Source organism: Tyto alba, unplaced genomic scaffold, assembly GCF_018691265.1.
Source record: "Tyto alba isolate M040663 unplaced genomic scaffold, T.alba_DEE_v4.0 Super-Scaffold_19, whole genome shotgun sequence".
In the NCBI taxonomy this organism is placed as follows: Eukaryota; Metazoa; Chordata; class Aves; order Strigiformes; family Tytonidae; genus Tyto; species Tyto alba.
This window is the reverse complement of record NW_024881281.1, coordinates 6,430,803-6,450,538: the sequence shown is the minus strand read 5'-3', so window position 1 is coordinate 6,450,538 and position 19,736 is coordinate 6,430,803. Positions and strand designations below refer to the sequence as shown.

At 48.5% G+C, this 19,736-nt stretch overlaps 1 protein-coding gene across 1 annotated transcript; it reads right to left on the bottom strand.

Moving 5' to 3' along the window:
• Positions 1-10: 10 nt before the first annotated feature.
• Positions 11-19,452, bottom strand: PRPF8 (pre-mRNA processing factor 8). The gene is made up of 43 exons (XM_042791666.1): positions 19,362-19,452; positions 19,145-19,254; positions 18,897-19,065; positions 18,061-18,225; positions 17,744-17,962; positions 16,931-17,143; positions 16,529-16,654; positions 16,346-16,451; positions 15,630-15,820; positions 15,328-15,447; positions 15,060-15,249; positions 14,760-14,879; positions 14,303-14,437; positions 14,063-14,192; positions 13,518-13,714; positions 13,206-13,412; positions 12,953-13,116; positions 12,474-12,600; positions 12,159-12,351; positions 11,622-11,809; positions 11,172-11,410; positions 10,498-10,644; positions 10,051-10,261; positions 9,593-9,709; positions 9,261-9,508; positions 8,895-9,074; positions 8,308-8,443; positions 7,539-7,708; positions 7,087-7,216; positions 6,758-6,904; positions 6,377-6,537; positions 5,522-5,713; positions 4,684-4,921; positions 4,293-4,421; positions 3,619-3,732; positions 3,307-3,480; positions 2,873-3,066; positions 2,300-2,539; positions 2,064-2,205; positions 1,719-1,859; positions 1,339-1,478; positions 988-1,190; positions 11-358 (listed from the first exon to the last, which is right to left on the bottom strand). The coding sequence occupies exons 2-43, from the start codon at positions 19,242-19,244 to the stop codon at positions 204-206; spliced, it is 7,008 nt and encodes a 2,335-aa protein (XP_042647600.1). The 5' UTR covers positions 19,245-19,254; positions 19,362-19,452; the 3' UTR covers positions 11-203.
• Positions 19,453-19,736: the final 284 nt, after the last annotated feature.

Here is a 19,736-nt window from a genome sequence, read left to right as displayed (position 1 = left end):
ACGGCAGCGCTCCCGTTCGTAAAAAATTTATTGAGCCACTCGGATAAGGTACAACAAGAGGGGGGTGAGGGGGGCAAAAGGGGCGACGTGGGCAGGTGGAGGGGGCGAGGAGCTGCGGGACACACACACACACACACACACACACACACACACACACACAGAGGCTGTTGAATATCAACAGTACTAAGAGGTGGGGGCAAGGACTAGGCGTAAAGATCCTCTCGGTCGGCGGAGTAGACCTCCCCCTCCTGCAGCAGGGCAAAGTTGAGGAAGTGGGAGGGGCGGTGGACCTCGTGGTAAAACTCCTTGGGGTTGGCGAGCTGCAGCTCGTACTTCATGTTGGGGTCGTGGCGAACACCTGGAAGAGCGAGTCCATCACCCCCTGAACGCCCCCCTCCTGCCTCCACCATTGATCAGGACATGAGTGAAGCCCTCCACCCCCACGAGGCGATTTTTAAGCAAACTGTGCTAAAAGAGAGAATTCTAAATGCACAAAATCATCACCCTTTGGGCTCCTTGCCCTAGAGATTTACAGAGCAATACCCCCATCGCCCTATTCTGCTGGCCAAGGGTTTTGCCTGCCCCTCTCCTCCTTTCCTGATCCCTTCTGCAGCTCTCGCTGGTTCATGGCACCAGAACCTCCTGGTATTCCCTGCCTGGGCACAGCTTTTCACTTGCATTTTCCATTATCGCCTCTTCTGCCTGACAGGGATTAATTATTCAGCAGCAATCACCCAGACACTACAATTCAGAAAGACATCTACTTCTCCCCTCTCCCAGAGTTTGCTCTCTGGCCACTGAAAAAATCATTGAGAACTGATATCCCAGTGCTGGAACCCAGGAAAGGTCAGCCCATAATACTGGTATCCCTGCCAGCTGCTCCCAGGAGGGTCAAGCTCCGGAATGGGTAGGGAACTCTTCCCCAAGGAGCCATTTCCTTCTCCTCCCCAACCTCTTCCCCCTGCTTCCCTTGCTGGGGCAGCTCACCCATGAAGTTGTAGTTCCAGGACCCTTGCGCTGGGACCATGAAGAAGCCGAGGAAGCGATCCGACAGCAGCATCTGCACCCTCTCGTAGTGGGATGGCAGGTAGCCCTTGGGGTTGTTCCCCTTGTCCGTGTTCTGCCTGCCCCACTCGTAGCCGCTCGGGGTCAGTTTGTAGGCTGTCAGCGTGCAGGAGCCTGGCGTGAAACTGAAGGAGAGCAGAGAGATGGGGCAAAACCAGAAACGAGCAAACACTCCCTTTCTGCCAAACGTTGCGACTTTTGACGTCTTCCCAAGCACTGCACACCCAGCCCCCCTCAGCAGCGGGGGCACACAGAAGCCTCCCTGCCTCTCACCTGCAGGTGATGATGATGGTCTTCTCCCCATCCCAGGAGGGGTTGTCAGCCATGACCTTGGCGTGGGTGGTGACATCCTGCGGTGAGAGCTGAGGGGACTCATTGGGTTGGGTGTGAATCCACCCCAGAGGTTCCATTTCCTGACAAAAAGAGTGGTTTAGAGAGAAACAAAAAGGTATTTAAAACAAAATCGCTTCAAGCGTGGCAGAAAGCACACACTGACCAAAGGCTTCCCCTTCACCTGATCAGGGTGGCTTCAGGCTGAGCCCTTTCAGTCCCACAGCTCCAACAGACTGAGGGAAGCTGCCCCACCACCTCAGGCCCCCGTTACTGCAGATGGTGACTCTTCCACCCACACCGGGAGCAGAAGCTCAGCTCACCTTGAGATATTCATGCTGGGGTAGCTGCCCCGGGAGATGCACAGTCTGGTGCGTTCCCCACTGGGGCACCATCACAATGCACCGGATCTCCTTCACCTGGGGGTTATCGGGAGGGCTCACTCCATACAGGTAACCCGCAATCTGGGAACACAAACACCCACCTCAGAAGCCCAGAAGAGAGTTTCCCTCCCGCCCGCCGCCCCCGCCCCCAGTCTGGACCACGAGGAGCCATCAGGACCTGGCTAGAACTCGTGTGCTCAGCCGTGCTGCCAGTGTCTGTCCTGAGCACAGAGGGTTTCACACGGACAGCAGCGAGCGCCCAGCCCTTCGCCACTGCCCACTCACCTGGGCCCGCAGATCCGAGATGCAGATGAATTTCTTTAGCACGTTCTTGGGAAGAATGTATGTATAGCCCGTTTCCTTTATATCGTCTGATGAAACGTAAATGTGGTTTGTTCGCAGGTGGAGGTTGGCAGCAGAAATCGCTCTGTGAAGAGGAGATGATTATTGGAGAGTGCACCAATCCCTTCCTGAGCCCTCAGACCTGTTCCACCACACCACGGCCCTGCCTGCTTCCCTACCTGACTCGCCACTCAGTCTTGGAGGAGAAAGTCTGGGTTTCGTAGTTGCTGGTTGTAGAGGTGATGATTTCATCACCGTGTTTGTTAACAGTGCGGGTCTGCGTGGCTGTCAGTTGTGACTGCTCCTTGGTTTGCTTCTCAATTTCTGCAATCTGCTGTCTCTGCTGAGATGGGGCAGAGATCTCCATGCCCAGGATAATGTCTCGGATCTCTGACTGTGTCAGGGACGCAACATTCACACTGAAAGAGAAAATCCACCCAAGTCAGGCATTTCAAAATACGTTCTGGACTCTTCTTACTAAGGTAGAAGCTCCGAACATCCACTCAGGGTGCTATGAGAAATAAAGCCACAACTTTTTAGACAAGAGGAAGGACTAAATCACGATATGCAGATCAGAAAGGTTTGTTGCAGACATTTTTATCTGCCTTACTAAAAAGCAATTAATAGCCAGTTTCACTACAAAGCTGACAGTTCATTGCCAAAGGCCCTTGAAAATCTTCTACTCTTCACAAGGAGCACTCTGGCCGTGCAGTCAGAGAAAGGAAGATTACTGCAGCTGGACAGTAGCTTACTTGTTCTTCTTGCCATAGTCAGCAAGGATGAGATCCTTCAGCTGCACCTCCACCTTGATCCACTCCTCATCTGTCAGGGTTGGCCAGATGTGGTGAGGCTCCGTTATGGTTGTCTTGTCTGGTTTCAGAATAACTTTGGCTCGATCATTATTCACATGCAGTGCCCGGAGAATCAGGATTAGACGAGAAAATGCCTTGGAAAAGAAAAAAAAAGATACAGCTAATCAGAAAGAAGGAAACCAAATATACGAGGCTCTAGTACAGCACTCCACTGTTTGGGCACGCTGACATTGCACAAGTGCCAGTGGAATCAATCTGAAGGAAAATCCAGGCAGACTCAGAGCCAAGGGCTCCCAAGCAACAAATTGGGATGGATTTCTGAAGCCTTGGCTCCCTTGGCAAAGCAAAATGCAGACGAGGCACGCTGTGCTTACTGTGTAGGAAGAGATGGTTTTCAGCCAGTCATCGTAGAGATTGAAGAGAACCATCTGGGGTTCAGTAGCCTTCAGGATGAGATCACCGAACTTTTCCACTTTCAGGCAGGCCTGGAAGGGCAGCTGCAACTCTGAGCCTTTGATCACAATATTGGGGAAATCCAGCAAGTGCACCTGGGGTTTATTGAGAAGAGGAATTAGCTCACAACTACTGCAGAACATTGGTTCAGATCAATTTGCAGGAACACAGGACTGTCCTGTAATCTCCCAAAGATTTTATATGTCCTCACAGAGCAGTATCTGCATTGTTACCTCAAGCGGGTCCAACATGCCTTTCCGAGTCACTATGATCTGCTTAGGCTGCTCCTCCACAGGGAGTGACCGAATCAAGGCAGCCACTTCTTCAGCAGTCTTCCACTTGGCCAGCTACAGAAAGACAGCAGGGTTAGAGAATTATCTCTCTGCCAACAGCAGCAATCTTCATGCCTTCAGGAGTGAAAGAGACTCGAACCAAATTCTAAAAATACAACTGGAATTTACGGCTTGTTCCACGTCAGTGACAAGGCTCAGCATTTCCTTTTTACTGATCACAGAGGGCGGTTCCCAATCCTGGAGTTGTTACCCCTGACCGCCTCCCTGGCTTTGCCACCTGAGAATCTTCCCACTGCACTGGATGTACAGCCAAGTGCAATGTGATTTGCTGTAACAGTGAGCACAGCACTGTTTCTCAAGCCCTGCTTGACAAGCTCTTTACACACCAGAGCCACCAAAACCTTGCAACATCAATGCCTGCAGTCTTTTTTTTTTACATCCCATGCTAACGCTTGCCTGAGCACAGGTTACACACTGGAAATTGGAACTCCAAACTTGTTGAGAGGCAGGAAGATGAAGACACTCATGATGTCTTCTGCTCAGGTGAGTCTCCCAAGCAGCCAGAGCAAACCCCCAGCTCACGGCCCAAAGCACAACAGGCAGCCAGGCCCTACCTGTCCCAGACGCTTCTGTCCTGCCCATACAGACGTATGGATGATCTTCAGGAAGAGCTGTCCAGTTCTGGGATTGAAGATGAAAATGGCTCCATTGATAGGTTTTGTGGTCAAATTCCCTTCAAAAGTCTGAGAAAACAAGCAAAAGCAAAAAGGGAGGTAAATGTAACCTATCCACACCTTCAGACAATAGTCACCTTGCTGTGTGCTTTGAGCAGGAACGGTAAGGGAAATGTAAGAGCTGCTCTGTGCAGACTCTGCACAGAGCTCTGCAACATGGACCCAAATTTTTGCTTCCAAGTCTTCCATCATGCATGCCTCCACAGACACCCTGAGCACAGGACATTTACAGTCCCTGTCCCTTCCCCCCGAGGTGCACTTCTGGCCTCACCTTGTGAATGGTCACTCTGTACACATTGGTGTCATCCACAAACCAGATGATCTGGTTGGAGAAGAGCTCTCCGTAGTTCTGGGAGGAAAGGTATGGCTCTGTGGGCTCAGAGGAGTACAGCTGCAACCCCTTGCGGATTCGTTCTCTCAACACATACAACGCAGGATTTGCTTTCATAATTTTGGCCATAGCCTGCTGGATCAGAGGTTTGCTCCCAGGGAACCAGTTCCCATAAGCACTGAAGAAGATAATAAACAGAAGACCTAGTTGTTGCCATCAGCTCCGAGACAAAGGGGCAATAGCTATGCACAAGTCTTTCCATGCAGCAGCCAGGCACCTCGCTGCCTGTTGAATACCACTGTGGTTTCTCTTACGATGTTCTTGGGAGCTGTTCACCTACAGCTTTTCCCTACACCTCCTCTCAGTGGGAAGCCACAGCACACACATGCTGCACTCCCAGAAAAGCTGCGTCTTCTCTAACAAGCACACTGGAGCAGAGATCTGCTTGCTGGGATTTTCCCCCTAGTTCTCCAGTGAAGAACAGTTGTCCCTACTTGTAGGGAGACTTTAAACAAAGCCTGTCCTTTAGCATCAAGAAGAGTCTAACAGAAATCTCCTAAGAAAACAAACAATTAGTGAGCTGGGAGAACCGAACCATTATTATTGAATGAGCACACATCAGGCAACCTGAAGGAAATGCCTGGATGCCTTATTCCATTCACTGCATATCCCAGCTGCTGCCTTCTCCCCTCATCCTCCTGCCCAGAATACAACCCAGTTTGGAGACACAGTAACGAACCACCAATTACAGCTAAAACACAGAAAGTGCAGATCTCACCTGTGCAAGTTATAGGCCAGATCAATGGCAATGAGCACACCAGTGGGAGATGGATAAATACTCATGTTGTCTGTAGTGTAGTCCAGGAACTTGGCTCTTGCATAGCGCTCGATATCGTGGGAATCGTAATCTCCCCAGCGCAGCTGGATATCTATCCAGTACTTCTGAGTGGTGGTGCTGTCCATCACATCTCTGAGGAGAAAGCAAGCCAGAACAATTTAATCTTGCACAAAACTATCCTCCAGTTGCTGCATGTCTTTGACAGAGAGTAACTTCCACCAGGCAAAAACACTGAAGCCAGCTACTGTCTGCATACCACCCTGAAAAGGGACTCCACTGCTCTCTTCATACAGCAGCTGAATGCAAAAGCTGTTAAGAGAAAAGCTCAGCCTCTGGAGTTCAGCTGCAGGTTTAAATAACGCAGCAGAGTTACTCTACTTTATAGTCATGAGGGTCATCTCCCCCACAGAATGTCTGGTGAGGATTCTGTCAAACTGAACACAGCACGGGTGCAGTGTCAAGTTCACTCCAGATTCTGGCCCTAGGACAGCAGAGCTTTGTGGGGCTTCCTGAAGAACCTTTCTGAGCTCCTGAGCTGTGGCTCAGGGGAAAGATCAGCTGGAGGAGAGAACAGCAGCAAAGAGTCTTCGTGTTTAGCAGAAGGCAGCGCTAGGAGGTGCAGCAACCAACTACCCAAACCTGTTCTGTATTTTGCCAGCCATGATTGTGTCCTCCAGTGTCCCCAGAGAAAACCAATCCTAGATGCCCAAGAGATGTGGGCTTTGGCTCAGGATGACAGGATCAGCAGCTCTGCTCTGCAGCAAGATCAAGGAGAGGGAAAAGGGAAACACTCACTTGGAATCTGCGAGCAATGATGGACGTGACACATTCCACTTATAGGAAGCAAAGAGAAGGATATCTGCACATGAGGAATTCATCTTGTACGACTTCCTAGGATGGATTGTCTCTTTCTGCACCGTCTCAATCTCCAGAGCATCCAGCTCTTGATCAAACACCTGGGAAAAAGGCAGTCAAGTATGATCTGTGTTCAAGCAACCTAGCAAAAGAATCTCAGAGCTAAAAGAAGCACCCAGGAAAATCCCATTTCCTCCCCTTCTCTGTCAAAGGGCTAGCCCTGCTACAATCCCTGGGACAATCTCTGTTGCTAGCAGGAGGCTGCTGATACACAAGGAGCATGCATTTCACACAAACAAACCAAGTGAACATACTGCTCACCTGACACAAATCCATTACAATGCTCTCATGGATCTTTTGCCACAAGTGGGCTCGGAAAATCTGAATGAGAGAAATCTTCAGCGTGGGGATTTTGCCGTGCATAAAGATGCCTGTCAAATCCAGCTGCACCTGAAACCCAACATATACCTGCAAAGGCAAAGCAGCTGTGAGAAAATGCAACAGCGCAACTGATGAAGTTCAGAAAACAGAACAGTTACTGTTAAGGAGGTTTAGTTCATCTGTAAGAGATGTTCTGAAGAATTGGCTAGATCAATTAACTGCTCTCATCTCAGTGGAAGTTCATACAGGTAAAAACTCCAGGTACTTACGTTGGCTCTGTTAATGGTAGGAGACCACCACAGGGTGAATCTTCTGTTTGGAATTTGGTTCAAACCCGATCTCTGGGCATTTGTCAGCTTCTTCCACTTCATGGACTCCTCAAAGCCACTGGCCTTCTCCCTAGAAAGGGCAGACGATCAGTTGCATAACGTGTCCCTCATCTCTGCTGGTTGCTATGTGCCACCTATAACAGAGGCAGCGAACATGCACACCGGGAGCTGGGAAGATTGTTTCGTGCAAAGAAGTTTCTAGGGATTTGCATGAAGTCCAGCTATAGCCCAATTCCAGGTGCCCTCACAACTGAACTATACAGTGCGCTCAAGTGATAACGGAAAAATGGAAGACACTTCACAGAATCAGTGCAGCTTGAGCTGAGGACTCCTCCTGGTGCACCACTAAAGCTCCAGTCTGCAAGACTAGGCCACATCAAGGTTTCTCTTACCAGAAGAGACCCTCCCATGTGGGGAAATAAGTGCCCTTGAAGAGAGTGTGCTCCAGGATTCCCTCCACTCCACCAAGTGCCTGGATCATATCTGTGCGGTAGTTGTTCAGGTTCCAGAGTTTGCCATCGTGGCGCTGATGTGTCCACCAGAACGGGTTCTGTTTCAGGACCTGGAAACAACAGTGCACCAGTGAGCAGCTTTGTATTCAAATCATTCAACCTGACTGCACTAATTGTAGGAATGAAGATGATAATGATGATGTCGGCAAACAAATAAAAAGCCTCATGCTCTCAGTTCTGGGGGACACCACTCATCTACAACATGAGTTCAGTCATTAGTATTATGCATTTCAGACTGGGTAGAATCTAAGATGATCTTTACCTCTCAGAGACTGGCCTTCTACAGAGATACTGTTAGAGGCTTTGAATAATAAATTTTTCCACTGTTATTAAAACTTAAGATTTTTGGAATGTTTGTTTTGGAACCTCTTTTTCTCCCCTACCCAGAACCGATATCTTAATACTCAGTTTCACAAAGTGTAGTGTTCCCCAAGACACCACAATCTATCCAAATGCTTATAAAGTGGCTAGCTACAGATTTTGGAGCATTTGGTTCTCAACAGCCTCTACCAGTCCCAACACATGGCTCTAAGTTCTTCCTGCAGCAGACAGATAAGGAAGTGCACCTGCAATAATGCAAGGTGAAAGGACATTGTCTGGAACAGGCATCTGAATCTCACGCTCAGCTAGAAAAATTCCCAGTCAATACCTGATACTGTTTGAAGTCAGTCCTGACTCTCCATCCTTTATCATAAGCTAAGGTATGTCGGTCCTTTTGGAAAAGGGTGTTAATACGAGGAATTCCCCTGTCCCATGAGTCCTCCAGATCCTCTAGTGTCAGACGCCTGAAGAAAAAAAATCCCCACACCTTGTTACCTCTCAATTTTACAGCAGTGCATTAAATGAGTATTTCAGGTGATGAAATCACAGAAGTAATTCAGATCTTCAGGCTCTGTCAGGAGACATTCCAAAATGCCAAGCTCTCAGCGGCTCAAAGTGTCTATAGCCATCACTATGAACACACTGACAACAAACAGCCAAAAGCAAAAGCCTTGGAAGGGTGCAAATGGGCCTGATGTCAGCTCTTCCTGGCACCACCTGCCATAAATGGCACCACCATTTCCCTTCAACTGTGCCATGGGTGCCCTTTCTGCCTGCAAAGTGCACCTCTCCAGGGGTAAGACGGCAGCGTTGCAGGCAGCCTGTAGCACGTATCACGAGGCCAGTAAGGTCTCCAGAACCCCAAGACAGTGCAAGACTTCACACCACTGCCTGTTCTCACACACAGAAACGTACCTGTTCTGGGCTATAGCCTCTTGCCGCTTGAGGGCATACTCTGCCCATACTCTCTGAGAGTCGATGAATTCACTTTCCCATGGCTGGATGTAACGATACAAATTTGGGATGAGCTGGTCCTCCTCATGACTCATTCCTGAGCGGAAGTGAGTGATACCAACATCTGTCTGCTTGGACCACCTGGAGCAGAGGGGCACAAGAGTGAGGTAGGAGTGACGGGACTTCACAGGTCCCACTGCCATGACCTGCTATAAAGGCAACATATTTCTGTAACACAGCACAATTTAGCATTCTCAGATATTTTTACGGGAAAGAGCATCTAACAGAACACTCAACCCATGCAGGCGTTAGAGGAGCACAACTCACCTCAGGTCAGACTGCGGGATGAGAACATGGCCCATGGAGAGCATGCCCAGGCCCCCCAGCTCTTTAGGGGTGTAAAACACCACTGGTGGAAAACGGCTGGGCATTTTGGAATTCAGACCAATTTTGATCCGAGTCTGGATTTTATTTTCACACTTCACCAGCAAATCAAGCAATTCCTGAGTATTTACAACAGCTTCCCGGAAATATGTCATCAAGCCAATCAGAGCTGTATTCCATTTATTAACAATCTAGAAAGGAAAGCAAAGGATCAGTTCTCAGCCTGTTCTCCAAGCATCTGCAGAAAACTGTCACACACCTTCCTCCCACCTTACCTTAGTGAAGGTTGTGGAGCCAGATGCCATGAGGATCTGCCTGACTCTGTTGTGAAATCTCTGCATAGACTCATCATCCACTCGCAGGAAGCACTGAGCTGTGCGCTCCTTGGTGACCTACAAGAGCACAGGGACATCAGTTCCCTCCTGGGAGCCCCCTCTCCAACAGACAGGAAGGTGAGCTCTTGCCATCAGGCATTTATGCAACACGGGAAGAGAAGAGGCTGAACAGCATCTCTACAGCTTCAGTCTCCATCATCCCCAGCTGAGGATCTTCCATCACCTCCCAGAAGAAAAGTCTCCACCCAGTTCATTCCAACTCTACTTGTTAGTGGTCCCAGTTACACAGCTGGCAAACTCATGGTGTTGAGCACCCTGCTGCCAGCAGATATAAACCCTGCTTTGATGCCAGGCAGGGGCCAAGCAGGGACTGCTCTCCCACCCTGTCAAGCCCTCACCTCATTCTGCAGGTTCCAGACACCATCCTTGTGGGTGAACTCCTCATAGCTGGTGCGGCACTTGGGCAAGATGCGGCACTCAAACCCACACATGTTAAACAGCAAATTGGGGTTATCCTTGCTGTAAACAGATACGAAGCTATTCTCCCACTGCACTGTGGTGACTGATCGAGGCAAACGGTTCTTGATATCCCAGAATACAGCACGACCACTGAAAAACAAGACGTGCACAGTGACAGACTGTTACTGAAGCAGAATGGAAACTGGGCAAGTTTTCAGTGCTTTCCTAGCACTGTCTCTCACACCCATCACTCACTACCAGAACTGCAGCACAAACCCCTCACCTCTTCTTACTTTTCTTGCTGAGCACCTGCCTATCAGTATCCAACAGTTATTTATTACAACTTATTCTCCCACCACTTGTTTTTCCCAGGTTGCAGCACTTACAGGTTCACATCATGTTTCATGAGGCGCATCCGGGCATCCCGGGGCCAGCACTTCTTGTTATTGTAGCCTACAATGTTCTCATTGTTGGGATCTGGATGCTCTGTCAGGTACCGCTGAATCAAGTCTCTTGCCTCATCTGCTGTAAACCTGGAAGCACACAGAAGAGGATCTGGAGTTACATAACCAACTTCTCAGAACACCCAGAGAGAGGAGGACTTGCTTATGGACAGCTGTTTGCCATAGCACGTTTGAAGGTAACTATCCAATTTCTGTATCCACCCACTGAAGGGTGCTCCAGTTTCTTCAGTATAGAGCAACCCATGACCGTTTGGGTTATCTTTCCATGAACAGACATAAAATTTTATGTCCACTTGCTGGGAAGCCAGAAAAGGCTTATTTTACCAGTGGAAAATCTGTAACAATCAAATTTTTGACAATGTTGCTTTTCTAGCGGTCCAGCGAAGCTGTAGAAAAGCAAACTGAGAAAGCAAGAGGAGGCATGTGGACAACCAGTTGTTCTGGGAAGTCTGTCAATTCAACTATTCCCGATCCTTCTTAACAAAGGGAACAAAAGCCTGGAAGTAGGAGCATACTAATTCCCACCTTCACAGCATCTACTGCAAGATGCCAGAATCAAAGTTCACCTGAGGAAAGCAGGGTCCCAGAGGTCTCACCTGAAGAAGATGTGAATGCGATCAATGTATCTGCAGAAGAGGCGAATGGGATGGGCCACCTCAGTTGCAATGTCTTGGAAGCTGAGGAAGTCATTTGGCATTTGGGGAGGCCCAGCCATTTCACTGGCACGGTGCAGACCCAGCACCAGCAGGTCCATCACAAGCCCGTAATACTGGACAATGAAGGAAGCAAACTGCAGCCCACGAATAATCCCATAGGAGTTTGTGTGATTCATGTCCTGAGAAAATGAAGGGGAATTGTGAGAACCCGTCACAATACATCAGAGACCTTTTACCTGAGCAGCTGCTCTTTAGCAGGACCCAGAAGGGTTTTCTTACTCCCTCATCACTTCTTTCTCTGGCAAGTCTTGTATCCCCTCCTCCCGCCACGGGTACAAAACCTCTCCATTTTACAGCCCACATACCCCCTTTCCTGATAGCAATTATCACCTTGTAGTTGATCACCACGTTGTTTTTGGCTGTCATGTAGTCAGCAATGTTGTGATCAACAATAAGACGCAACAGCCTGTTGAGCAACGTCAGGTCAATCTTCTCGTACATCTTCTCAAATCGAGATTCCAGCATCACATTGCATTCACCTTCACTTGTTTCCCAAACATCTTGCAGATTATTAATGCCTGAGGAGACAAACAAGCTTGTCATGTTATCTGACACATTAGAACGCAGAAGCACCCTTCTGGGCACAGAAAGTCAAAATATTTCCTGTAATGCCTGATTTTTCAGCCTCTGGTCCTTCCAGTCTATCCAGAAATTGGAACAGAAATTTGAAATCAACCACAAACACTATGGAAGTTCTCCTGCTCCAGTACATACATATAGATATTAACCTACAAAATAGAATCTTTGATTGTAACAACTACTGACTGCGAGTTGGAAATATAAAAACTCAGTTCCCAAGGTGACCTGCAGGAAGCAAGCTCCCGATGAGAAAACTCATTTTTGTATGGAATACAAGACCTCACTAACCTTGGCACCACTTGTACACCAACAGTGGAGGAGGTTCAGTGTCAGCAGGTTTGATCCATGGAGGGAAGAGTCTTCGCTTATCAGCCTCATACCACAAGTACTGATCCAGATAAGCATCTGTGATTTTCTCCAAGGGTTCAACATCATAAACAGGAACTAAGTGGCTGTAGAGATCCATGAACTCAATACCCACCTAAAAATAGAAGAAGCAAAACTGAGGCTTATAGTTGACAGAGAACACAAAGTCTTAGCAGCATTTAGGTCCTGAATGCAGCATAACTTTTAGGATGGTCTGGCTTTCACCAGGACACTTACCTCCTTGAAGGCTCTCTGAGTTAAAAGGTGTCGTTTGATTCTGGAGAGAGCTTCATGAGGATTGTCATAAGCCTGTTCAATCAAGCCCAACTCCTCTCTCTGTGACTGATTCAGACGAGATTTCACACTGAAAGCGAGAAAGAACAGCTCATGCACCTAAGCATGAACAAACTAATGGCCACTGCATTAAACTGATGAAATACCATTCAACCAAGCAGATCAAGACAAGATCTGTAACTCTCTACAATCCACATTGCCGAGCTTAGAAGCACAGTACTGTTTTTGCCCCAAGTGGCAGAGTCCATGAAGAACGCCCAGTCAACCGTGGCAGTACCACAAACTACAGCTCTGACCAGTCCATCAGGGTAAGTTTTACAACATATTCAATTTCAGGAATAATAGATAACAAAATAGCTTCAGAAGCCTTTCCCAGTGTAGGTGTTTGTCCTTGCAGAACACAATCACTTCCCACCGTTTACCTGTAAGCTTCCTTCAGCCTCTCCAGGGCTAATATGAGCAACTTGGTGTCATGCTTGTAGGACAGCGGGGGGAAGGGAATAGGTGAGAACCTCCTGCTTTCCAGCCAGTGCACTGTGGTTGTGTACACAGCAACAGCCTCTTCCGCAGTGATGTAAGGCCCATCCTGCAGAACCACACCACCAGCATTAGTCAGTGAAAGCTTCCCTATGAAAATAGCACCAAATTGGACAACCTCAGGCAGGACAGAAGTACCTTCAAGTAATTATGCTGCCGTTCCTGCTCAGCTTTTAAGTAGAGTCTGGTCAGCCGGCCTAGATTCTTCTTACAGACAGTTTTGTCTACAGTGGCACCCCGACGGATCCGCTCCCTGTTGTAGTGAGCTGTGTTTGTCCACCAGTCAGCTTTTGCCTTCACATACCTCAGGATCATGTTTTCAATAGGAGTTGGCAGCCCTGGCACCTGGGGAGGGACAGCAACTTCAGGCAAACAGGAGGGGGAACCTTCACAAGAGCAGTTCCATCTGAGAGATGTTAAAATTGAACCAAAAGGCCAAATGAGACTTACCTTCCACGGGATATTGGCTTTCCAGCACCGCCAAGCCTCGCTCAAATGCTGCAGGATGGTTCTGGCTTTGTTCTGTTTGATTCCTTCTGGCATCATGTCCAGAATGTCATGCATAACAGCTGCCCTCAGCTCCAGGTCAAAGTGAGACTCCACACGCTGCTTTGTGACAGTCTTTGCTACACCCTTGGAGTGACGGCCTGGAAAAAGCAAAGTACTTCAGCAGCTGTGACAATACTGGGCAGTGTTCCTCCTCTTCCTAATACAGGAATGCATGGAGGTACAGGATGTCTGATGAAATTACACTGCCACAACATCACTGATGGGTTTGGAGTAGATGGGCTATGGACCATGGAATCCCAGTTCCATTTGGGATCTATTCTGGTCTTCTAAGAGCTCTAAAGTGGTCAACAGATCTTGGGATTGACATGGAGCATGGATACAGACCACCACTTGGAACAGAAAGCTGCAGTTTGAGCTGGCAAGTAAACAGTATTAATTTTTACCACACACTCCTCCCACATCCAAGATTTACAGAGTGTGCTGACCTTCAAACTGCCTGGCCAGCAGATTCCCCAGCCAGCGTTCCAGCAGTGGCGTGATGCCCCTCATGAAGAACAACCATACCCTCCAGCCTGGAGCCCAGAAACCACAGCCAGGACCTTTGCCCACAGGCCCCTGGAAGAACAGAGACATGGTAACAGCAGGTCACTTACTGACACTAAAGAATCCCTCCCTTATTGCTCAGTTTATCTGGGGTCACCATCACGTGGAAAGGTGGAACTTACTGTGTTAAACCTGTAGTAGATGAGATGTTTCAGGTCCTTGCACATACGAATCTGTCTCATCAGTTTGTACTTGTATCGATACATTCCTGTCAGCTGACCCACATGGGCAAAGATGTACTGCAAGCCATCTGCCAGCTGAAACACAGAGAGCACAGTCAGAGACAACAATAAACACTGCACACATTGCCTCAAGAAGTCAGGTTTATTTTACAGCCAGGAGCAGAACATATTAGGCCATACAAAGCTCCTAACACTGACTTATACAATGATCAATTCTTATAAACTAGGGTAAAAGCAGGATTTCATGCAATGCTGCATGCTTTCATTGTTCCCCCTCTTCTCTGTAACAGTGCAACATTCAGACATTTTGTGCATCCTATACAAGCCCATCCAGATAGTCCACTCCTCCTTTTACTCCTCCTCCTCACTTTAAAAAAAAAATAAAAATCAAGCCTACCTGAAACGCATCCACATTTCCAAGTCTGTATTGGACGTGGCTGTCCACCACCAACTTAGTCAGCCGTAGAACTTCTCGGCACAGATGGAAAGCATTACCAAAACGAGATTTTTTCCTTTCCTGGAAGAGACAAAAATCCAGGATTTATATAACAATGTTACGTAAGAGTGAAACAGCTCAAATTTGGTCAGTCTGTACAACAATTAAACAGTTGAGGCACTGTGGCCTGTCTTACCACACTAGCTACTTAACAATCTTCAGGTAAACTTTACTCGAGTAAAATAGCACATAGACTGTTACCTTAGTGGTGAGGGTCTTCACGGGCTTCAGGTTGAAGTTGTAATCCAAGTGAAGATAGTTCAGGTTCTTTCTGTGGATCAGCAAGTTAAGCATATTGTAGCCCTGACGACACACCTGCAGGCCTACTTCCACCCAGTCCAGCTTCGTCGACTGGAAAAACTTTGTAGCCTTGAAGGAACGGAACAGGTACCTGGAGAGAGCAGAGACTCTAATCAGCTGAATCCTCATCACAGACCAGCAGTTCCCCACTGAACAGAGCCTCGCTTACCTCTTCTTCTGGGCCTTGGGAGGTCTGTGCTTGAGCGCATTCAGAACATAGTATTTCAGTAGCTTCTGATAGGAGACTCGCACTTTCACTGGCTGGCCTGCTGGGCAGTGCTCACGGTACCTAGGGATAAACCACACCGCAATTTTTCAGGTAACTCACATTCCTGAGAGAACAAGTCTCCAGAAACTCTCCTAAAATCTCTAGAAACCAATCACCATAGGATGTCCTTATTTCATTTTCATTGTAACAAGATAATAATGTCATGATCACTAGAACACCCCTTCCCTGAGGAAAGAACTCACCAGTTCTTGACCAGTGGGATATCAAGAGCTCTCCGAGTCCTCCCAGACCTCAGGTTGAAGGGCCGTGGGGCCCACAGCAGGGCAATACCGTTGGCTGTGTTATCTGTGTAGAGCGGGGTATCCTTCAGGAAAGGTTCCACAAACTCTGGCAACTCAAACTCTTCATCATCATCAGGCAACGGTTCCTGACTCTAAAAGGCAGAAAAGCCACACAACATCTGTTTCCTGGTTGCTTCAGCTCAGAGTTAATCAAGTAAAAAAACATTCCTTTGTTCTCATGGTAGAGGTGTGACAGTGCTGAGTATCAGAGAAGCAAAAAGCACTCTACAAAGTCCCAATGGGCCCGAGAACTAACTTTGGCTACTAGACCCTGAGCTAGGTGTTATGGAGGTAACTCAAGGGAGATGTCAGCTCCACGAATACGTGAAGGGCAACCAAAAAGATAAATAACTTATCAGAAGACTCTAAAATAACACTGTTAATTATGCACTAGGATTTACTCTACAGAGACCAAAGGAGACAGCTTTGTGCAACTTCAGAAACAGAAAAAGACTACAAATGAAAACTGTGGGATTTTTTGTGAAAGGGCTATTGCTTTCTCCTGAATTATCTATGTGTGTGTGCCACTACCAGAAGCAAAGTTACAAACAAGATGCTAAAGCCCTATCACCTCCACAGGTAGGGTTTATCACAAGCTCTCTTGGACAGTGACTCACCTTGACAGAATGTCTGTGTGAAATGGGGTTGATCAGTGGATCAAAGTAAAAAGCTGGGAGATCGGGATCTTCCGTTTTAATGAAAACGACGTTTGGAGTATGATACCTACAAAATACAATATGCTTTAGAGCACCCTGACAGCTTTTCCCTCCTCTCCCTGCTCTTCAGACTGCTGCACTTACCAGGTCAGGTGAACGTGGTGTGGCAGGTTATTGTACAGGTACGGGAAAGCGATTTTGTACTCTGTCCTGATTGGCTGCCTGATGATAATTTTGTTGATGTCATTAAATTCGTTCCAGTCTTCATCCCTCAAATAAGACAAAAAAAAAGAGTTATATGAGCATTCAGAGTGACAAAAAGGCAAACATTTATGACTGAAGACACGATACCAGAGCTTCTCCTTTGGACTTTTCTTCACACTAACAACCATTCAGGGTTCAAAGCAGCAAGCACATCATAAACTTAATGCTAAAGAGTGAACATGCAGGAATAGCTCGCTAAGGCAAGACACTTGATAACACGTTAACCTTCCCAGCCCTTTTCCCAGATAACCACTTATCTTTTCTCCTATACCCAACACTTACTGAAGATTGATGTCTCTAACAAGAGGCTCAAACTTGGGACCTCCAGGAATAGCCATGTTCAACGCCTTGGAGGTAAAGAATGCTTTCAGGTCAAACAAGTAGAAATAATTGTCATCTACAAGGTCTGTGAGCAGCTGATTGGCCAGCCGGTACAGTGTGGACATCATTGGGAGAGTGAACTGCCAACGCTGGTACGTTGAACCGTTTACATACCTGCAGAAGAACAAAGCACAGACACTCAGTATGCAGCCAGAAGACAACTGGGCCTTTACCGAAGGACTAGAAATAACCAAACACCCTTCACCACCCATCATCTGCAGAGACTATCAAGGACAGATAACACACAGGTCCCCCTAGACAGAAGGAAAGGCTAAAAGGACTGCTGAAGACCACTATGGACCAGATCTGCCCAGAAAATACCAACTGGTCCAGTTCCTCGCCTCCTCCATATCCAAACTGATACACAACATATGTGTACTCTTAGCAAATATCAATTCAAATTCCAACTAGACAATCCATGTTGTCACCTTTATGGCATGGTAACAAACATCAGTTTTAGCAGTTAACTGGGCAGCAGCCCTTCTAAACATGGCCTTGTTTGCCCTTGTTGGATGCTGAAGGCAAGAGGTATAGCTTTACAACAATCAGGTTCTGCCTCACATCCCTGAGGGAACGTTTTTCTCTCCCCACCAACATCACACGTTGCCCAGCATAACACAACCAAAGATTACACATTGTTATGTATAGGTAATTCACGTATTACATCTGTCTTTCCCCCCTCTCCCAGTGAATTGTGCTACGAGAAGCACCTACTTCCTGTTGTCTTTCAGCGGCTGGTGGTCATAGAACCAGTCCAGCACAGGGGCATCCTCCTCTGGATCCAGCTCAAGCTGAATCGCTTCCAGGGGCTCCACATCCAGGATATTATCAGCATAATCCAGAGGGGGTTCTTCATCGTCAAACGGGGGGAACCTCATCCTCTTGAAGTGACGCCTATCCCTCTTCTCTCGCCTCATCATAATCCACATCGACCTGGCAGAAATCCAGAGACCGTTAAATGTCACTTTTATTGTGGACGCACGAGTGTTTTCTCACAAGTTCCCACCAGGTTGAAGGAAGAAGGCACTTACCCCCACTGAGCAATGTACACCGGCTCTATAACCCAGGGAATCTCATTCACAAAAGAGATGGCGCCTGTGATATGGTACAAGACTGGAACATCTCTGATTTGCTCCCAGGGCATGGGCATGTTCTCCAAGAGCTTCAGAACAGCATGAGGCATGTACTTCAGAGCACTACAGTCAGAATTCAAGGAAAATCAGGGTTGGAAGGAATCTCAAGAGACACAGCCCAATTACCTCTACACCTTTCACTCCTGAAAGCTGCTCAGCTAACCTGTTCATAAAGGCCTCCAGTGACAAATCCACAAACTTCTCATTCTATCCTTGTGCTTCATACATGACAGCACCAATAATTTTACTACTGGTTTGGCTTCCAAGAGATTGTTACACATTAAGAATGCATAAAATCCAAAATTAGTTTCTGGAGTTTTTATGGGTAACTGTTAAGTTAGTGCAATGGATCATGATATGCATGAGATAGCTCTCCAAACCCAAATGCTAAAGAAGTGCTCATAATGCTTTTTAATCTTGCAAAAAATGTATGCCGGCTACTTCATACTCTCCCCCAACTTCTACTAAGACAACATGTTACCCAGCATAACGTTCTTCTCATAAATTCAAAGCAATGACTTCCTTCACTTATCCTTTTCTGCACTGCTACCCTAGTGCAACTGATTATCCCATCCTCCCCACGCTACTATGCTGCCTTCTAAGCACAACTGACACAGAAATGCCTTTGGAGAAGGAGCTCTTCCCTTTTAACGATCGAGGAGGGGCTTTGACAAGGCAGCAGAGGCAGGCTCAGCTTGGCTCTCAGTGTGCAACACAGCGGGGGGCTCCCTTACCCCAAGTAGACGCGCTTGTCGTGACGGAACTTCCTGTTGGTCATGTCACCGTGGTCGCGGATGATCTTTCGGACGTGCTCGGGGGGCATGTCCTCCTTCTGCGCGTCCACGAACCCGAATTTCCTCTTCTCCGCATAGCGCTTGGCCTGCAGCTGCTGCCACTTGCGGGCTGCAGGGACAGAGAGACGGCGGGATCAGGCCCTGTCCCACTCGGGAGGATGGGGGGCGCAGAAGCCGTTCCTACCCACCTTTCTCCTGCAGCTTCTCCTCAGACATGTAGTCGGGGAGCGGCGCCAGCGGGCTGGGCACCGGGGCGCAGCCGCCGCGGTACGGGAAGACGGCGGCCATGGCGACGCACCTGCGGGGATGGAGAGAGGCTCAGGGAGGGGACCGGGCCACACCCGACCTCTCCCTTGTCACCCCGGACAGCCTCCCCCGCCCGTCCCCGGGCCCCCCCGCCCTCACCGGCTACCGCGACGCCCCTCGCTTCCCCACCACAATGGCGGCCCCGCGACGCCACCGCCGCTGCCGCGCCTCAGGGACCCGGATGCGGGCGGGAGGCGCCGCGCGGCGAGCTGTCCAATCAGCTGTTGGGCAGCCCGTACGACAGCAGGCGCAGCCCATCAGAACGCGGAAAAGGGGGCAGAAGGCGGGACCAAGTGCGGGAGAGGAAAGGAAGTTGTGCCTGGCGCTTTCTCCGGTCCCACCCTTCGCTGCTTTCGATTGGCGGAGAGAGGCAACGGTGACAGCTCGGCGCCGGCTCTGACTGGACAACGTCTTGGCGCAGATCGGCCCACGCTACCTGCAGGGGGCGCTGTGGGGCGGATCGCGGCGCGGGGG

Coding starts and splice junctions, on each gene's coding strand:
- PRPF8 (XM_042791666.1), bottom strand. CDS start 19,244: ATGGCCGCCGTCTTCCCGTACCGCGGCGGCTGCGCCCCGGTGCCCAGC. Junction 14,880..15,059: donor TGAAGACCCTCACCACTAAG/GTAACAGTCTAT, acceptor TGTCTCTTCCAG/GAAAGGAAAAAATCTCGTTT. Junction 13,715..14,062: donor GCTGGCCAGGCAGTTTGAAG/GTCAGCACACTC, acceptor TGCTTTTTCCAG/GCCGTCACTCCAAGGGTGTA.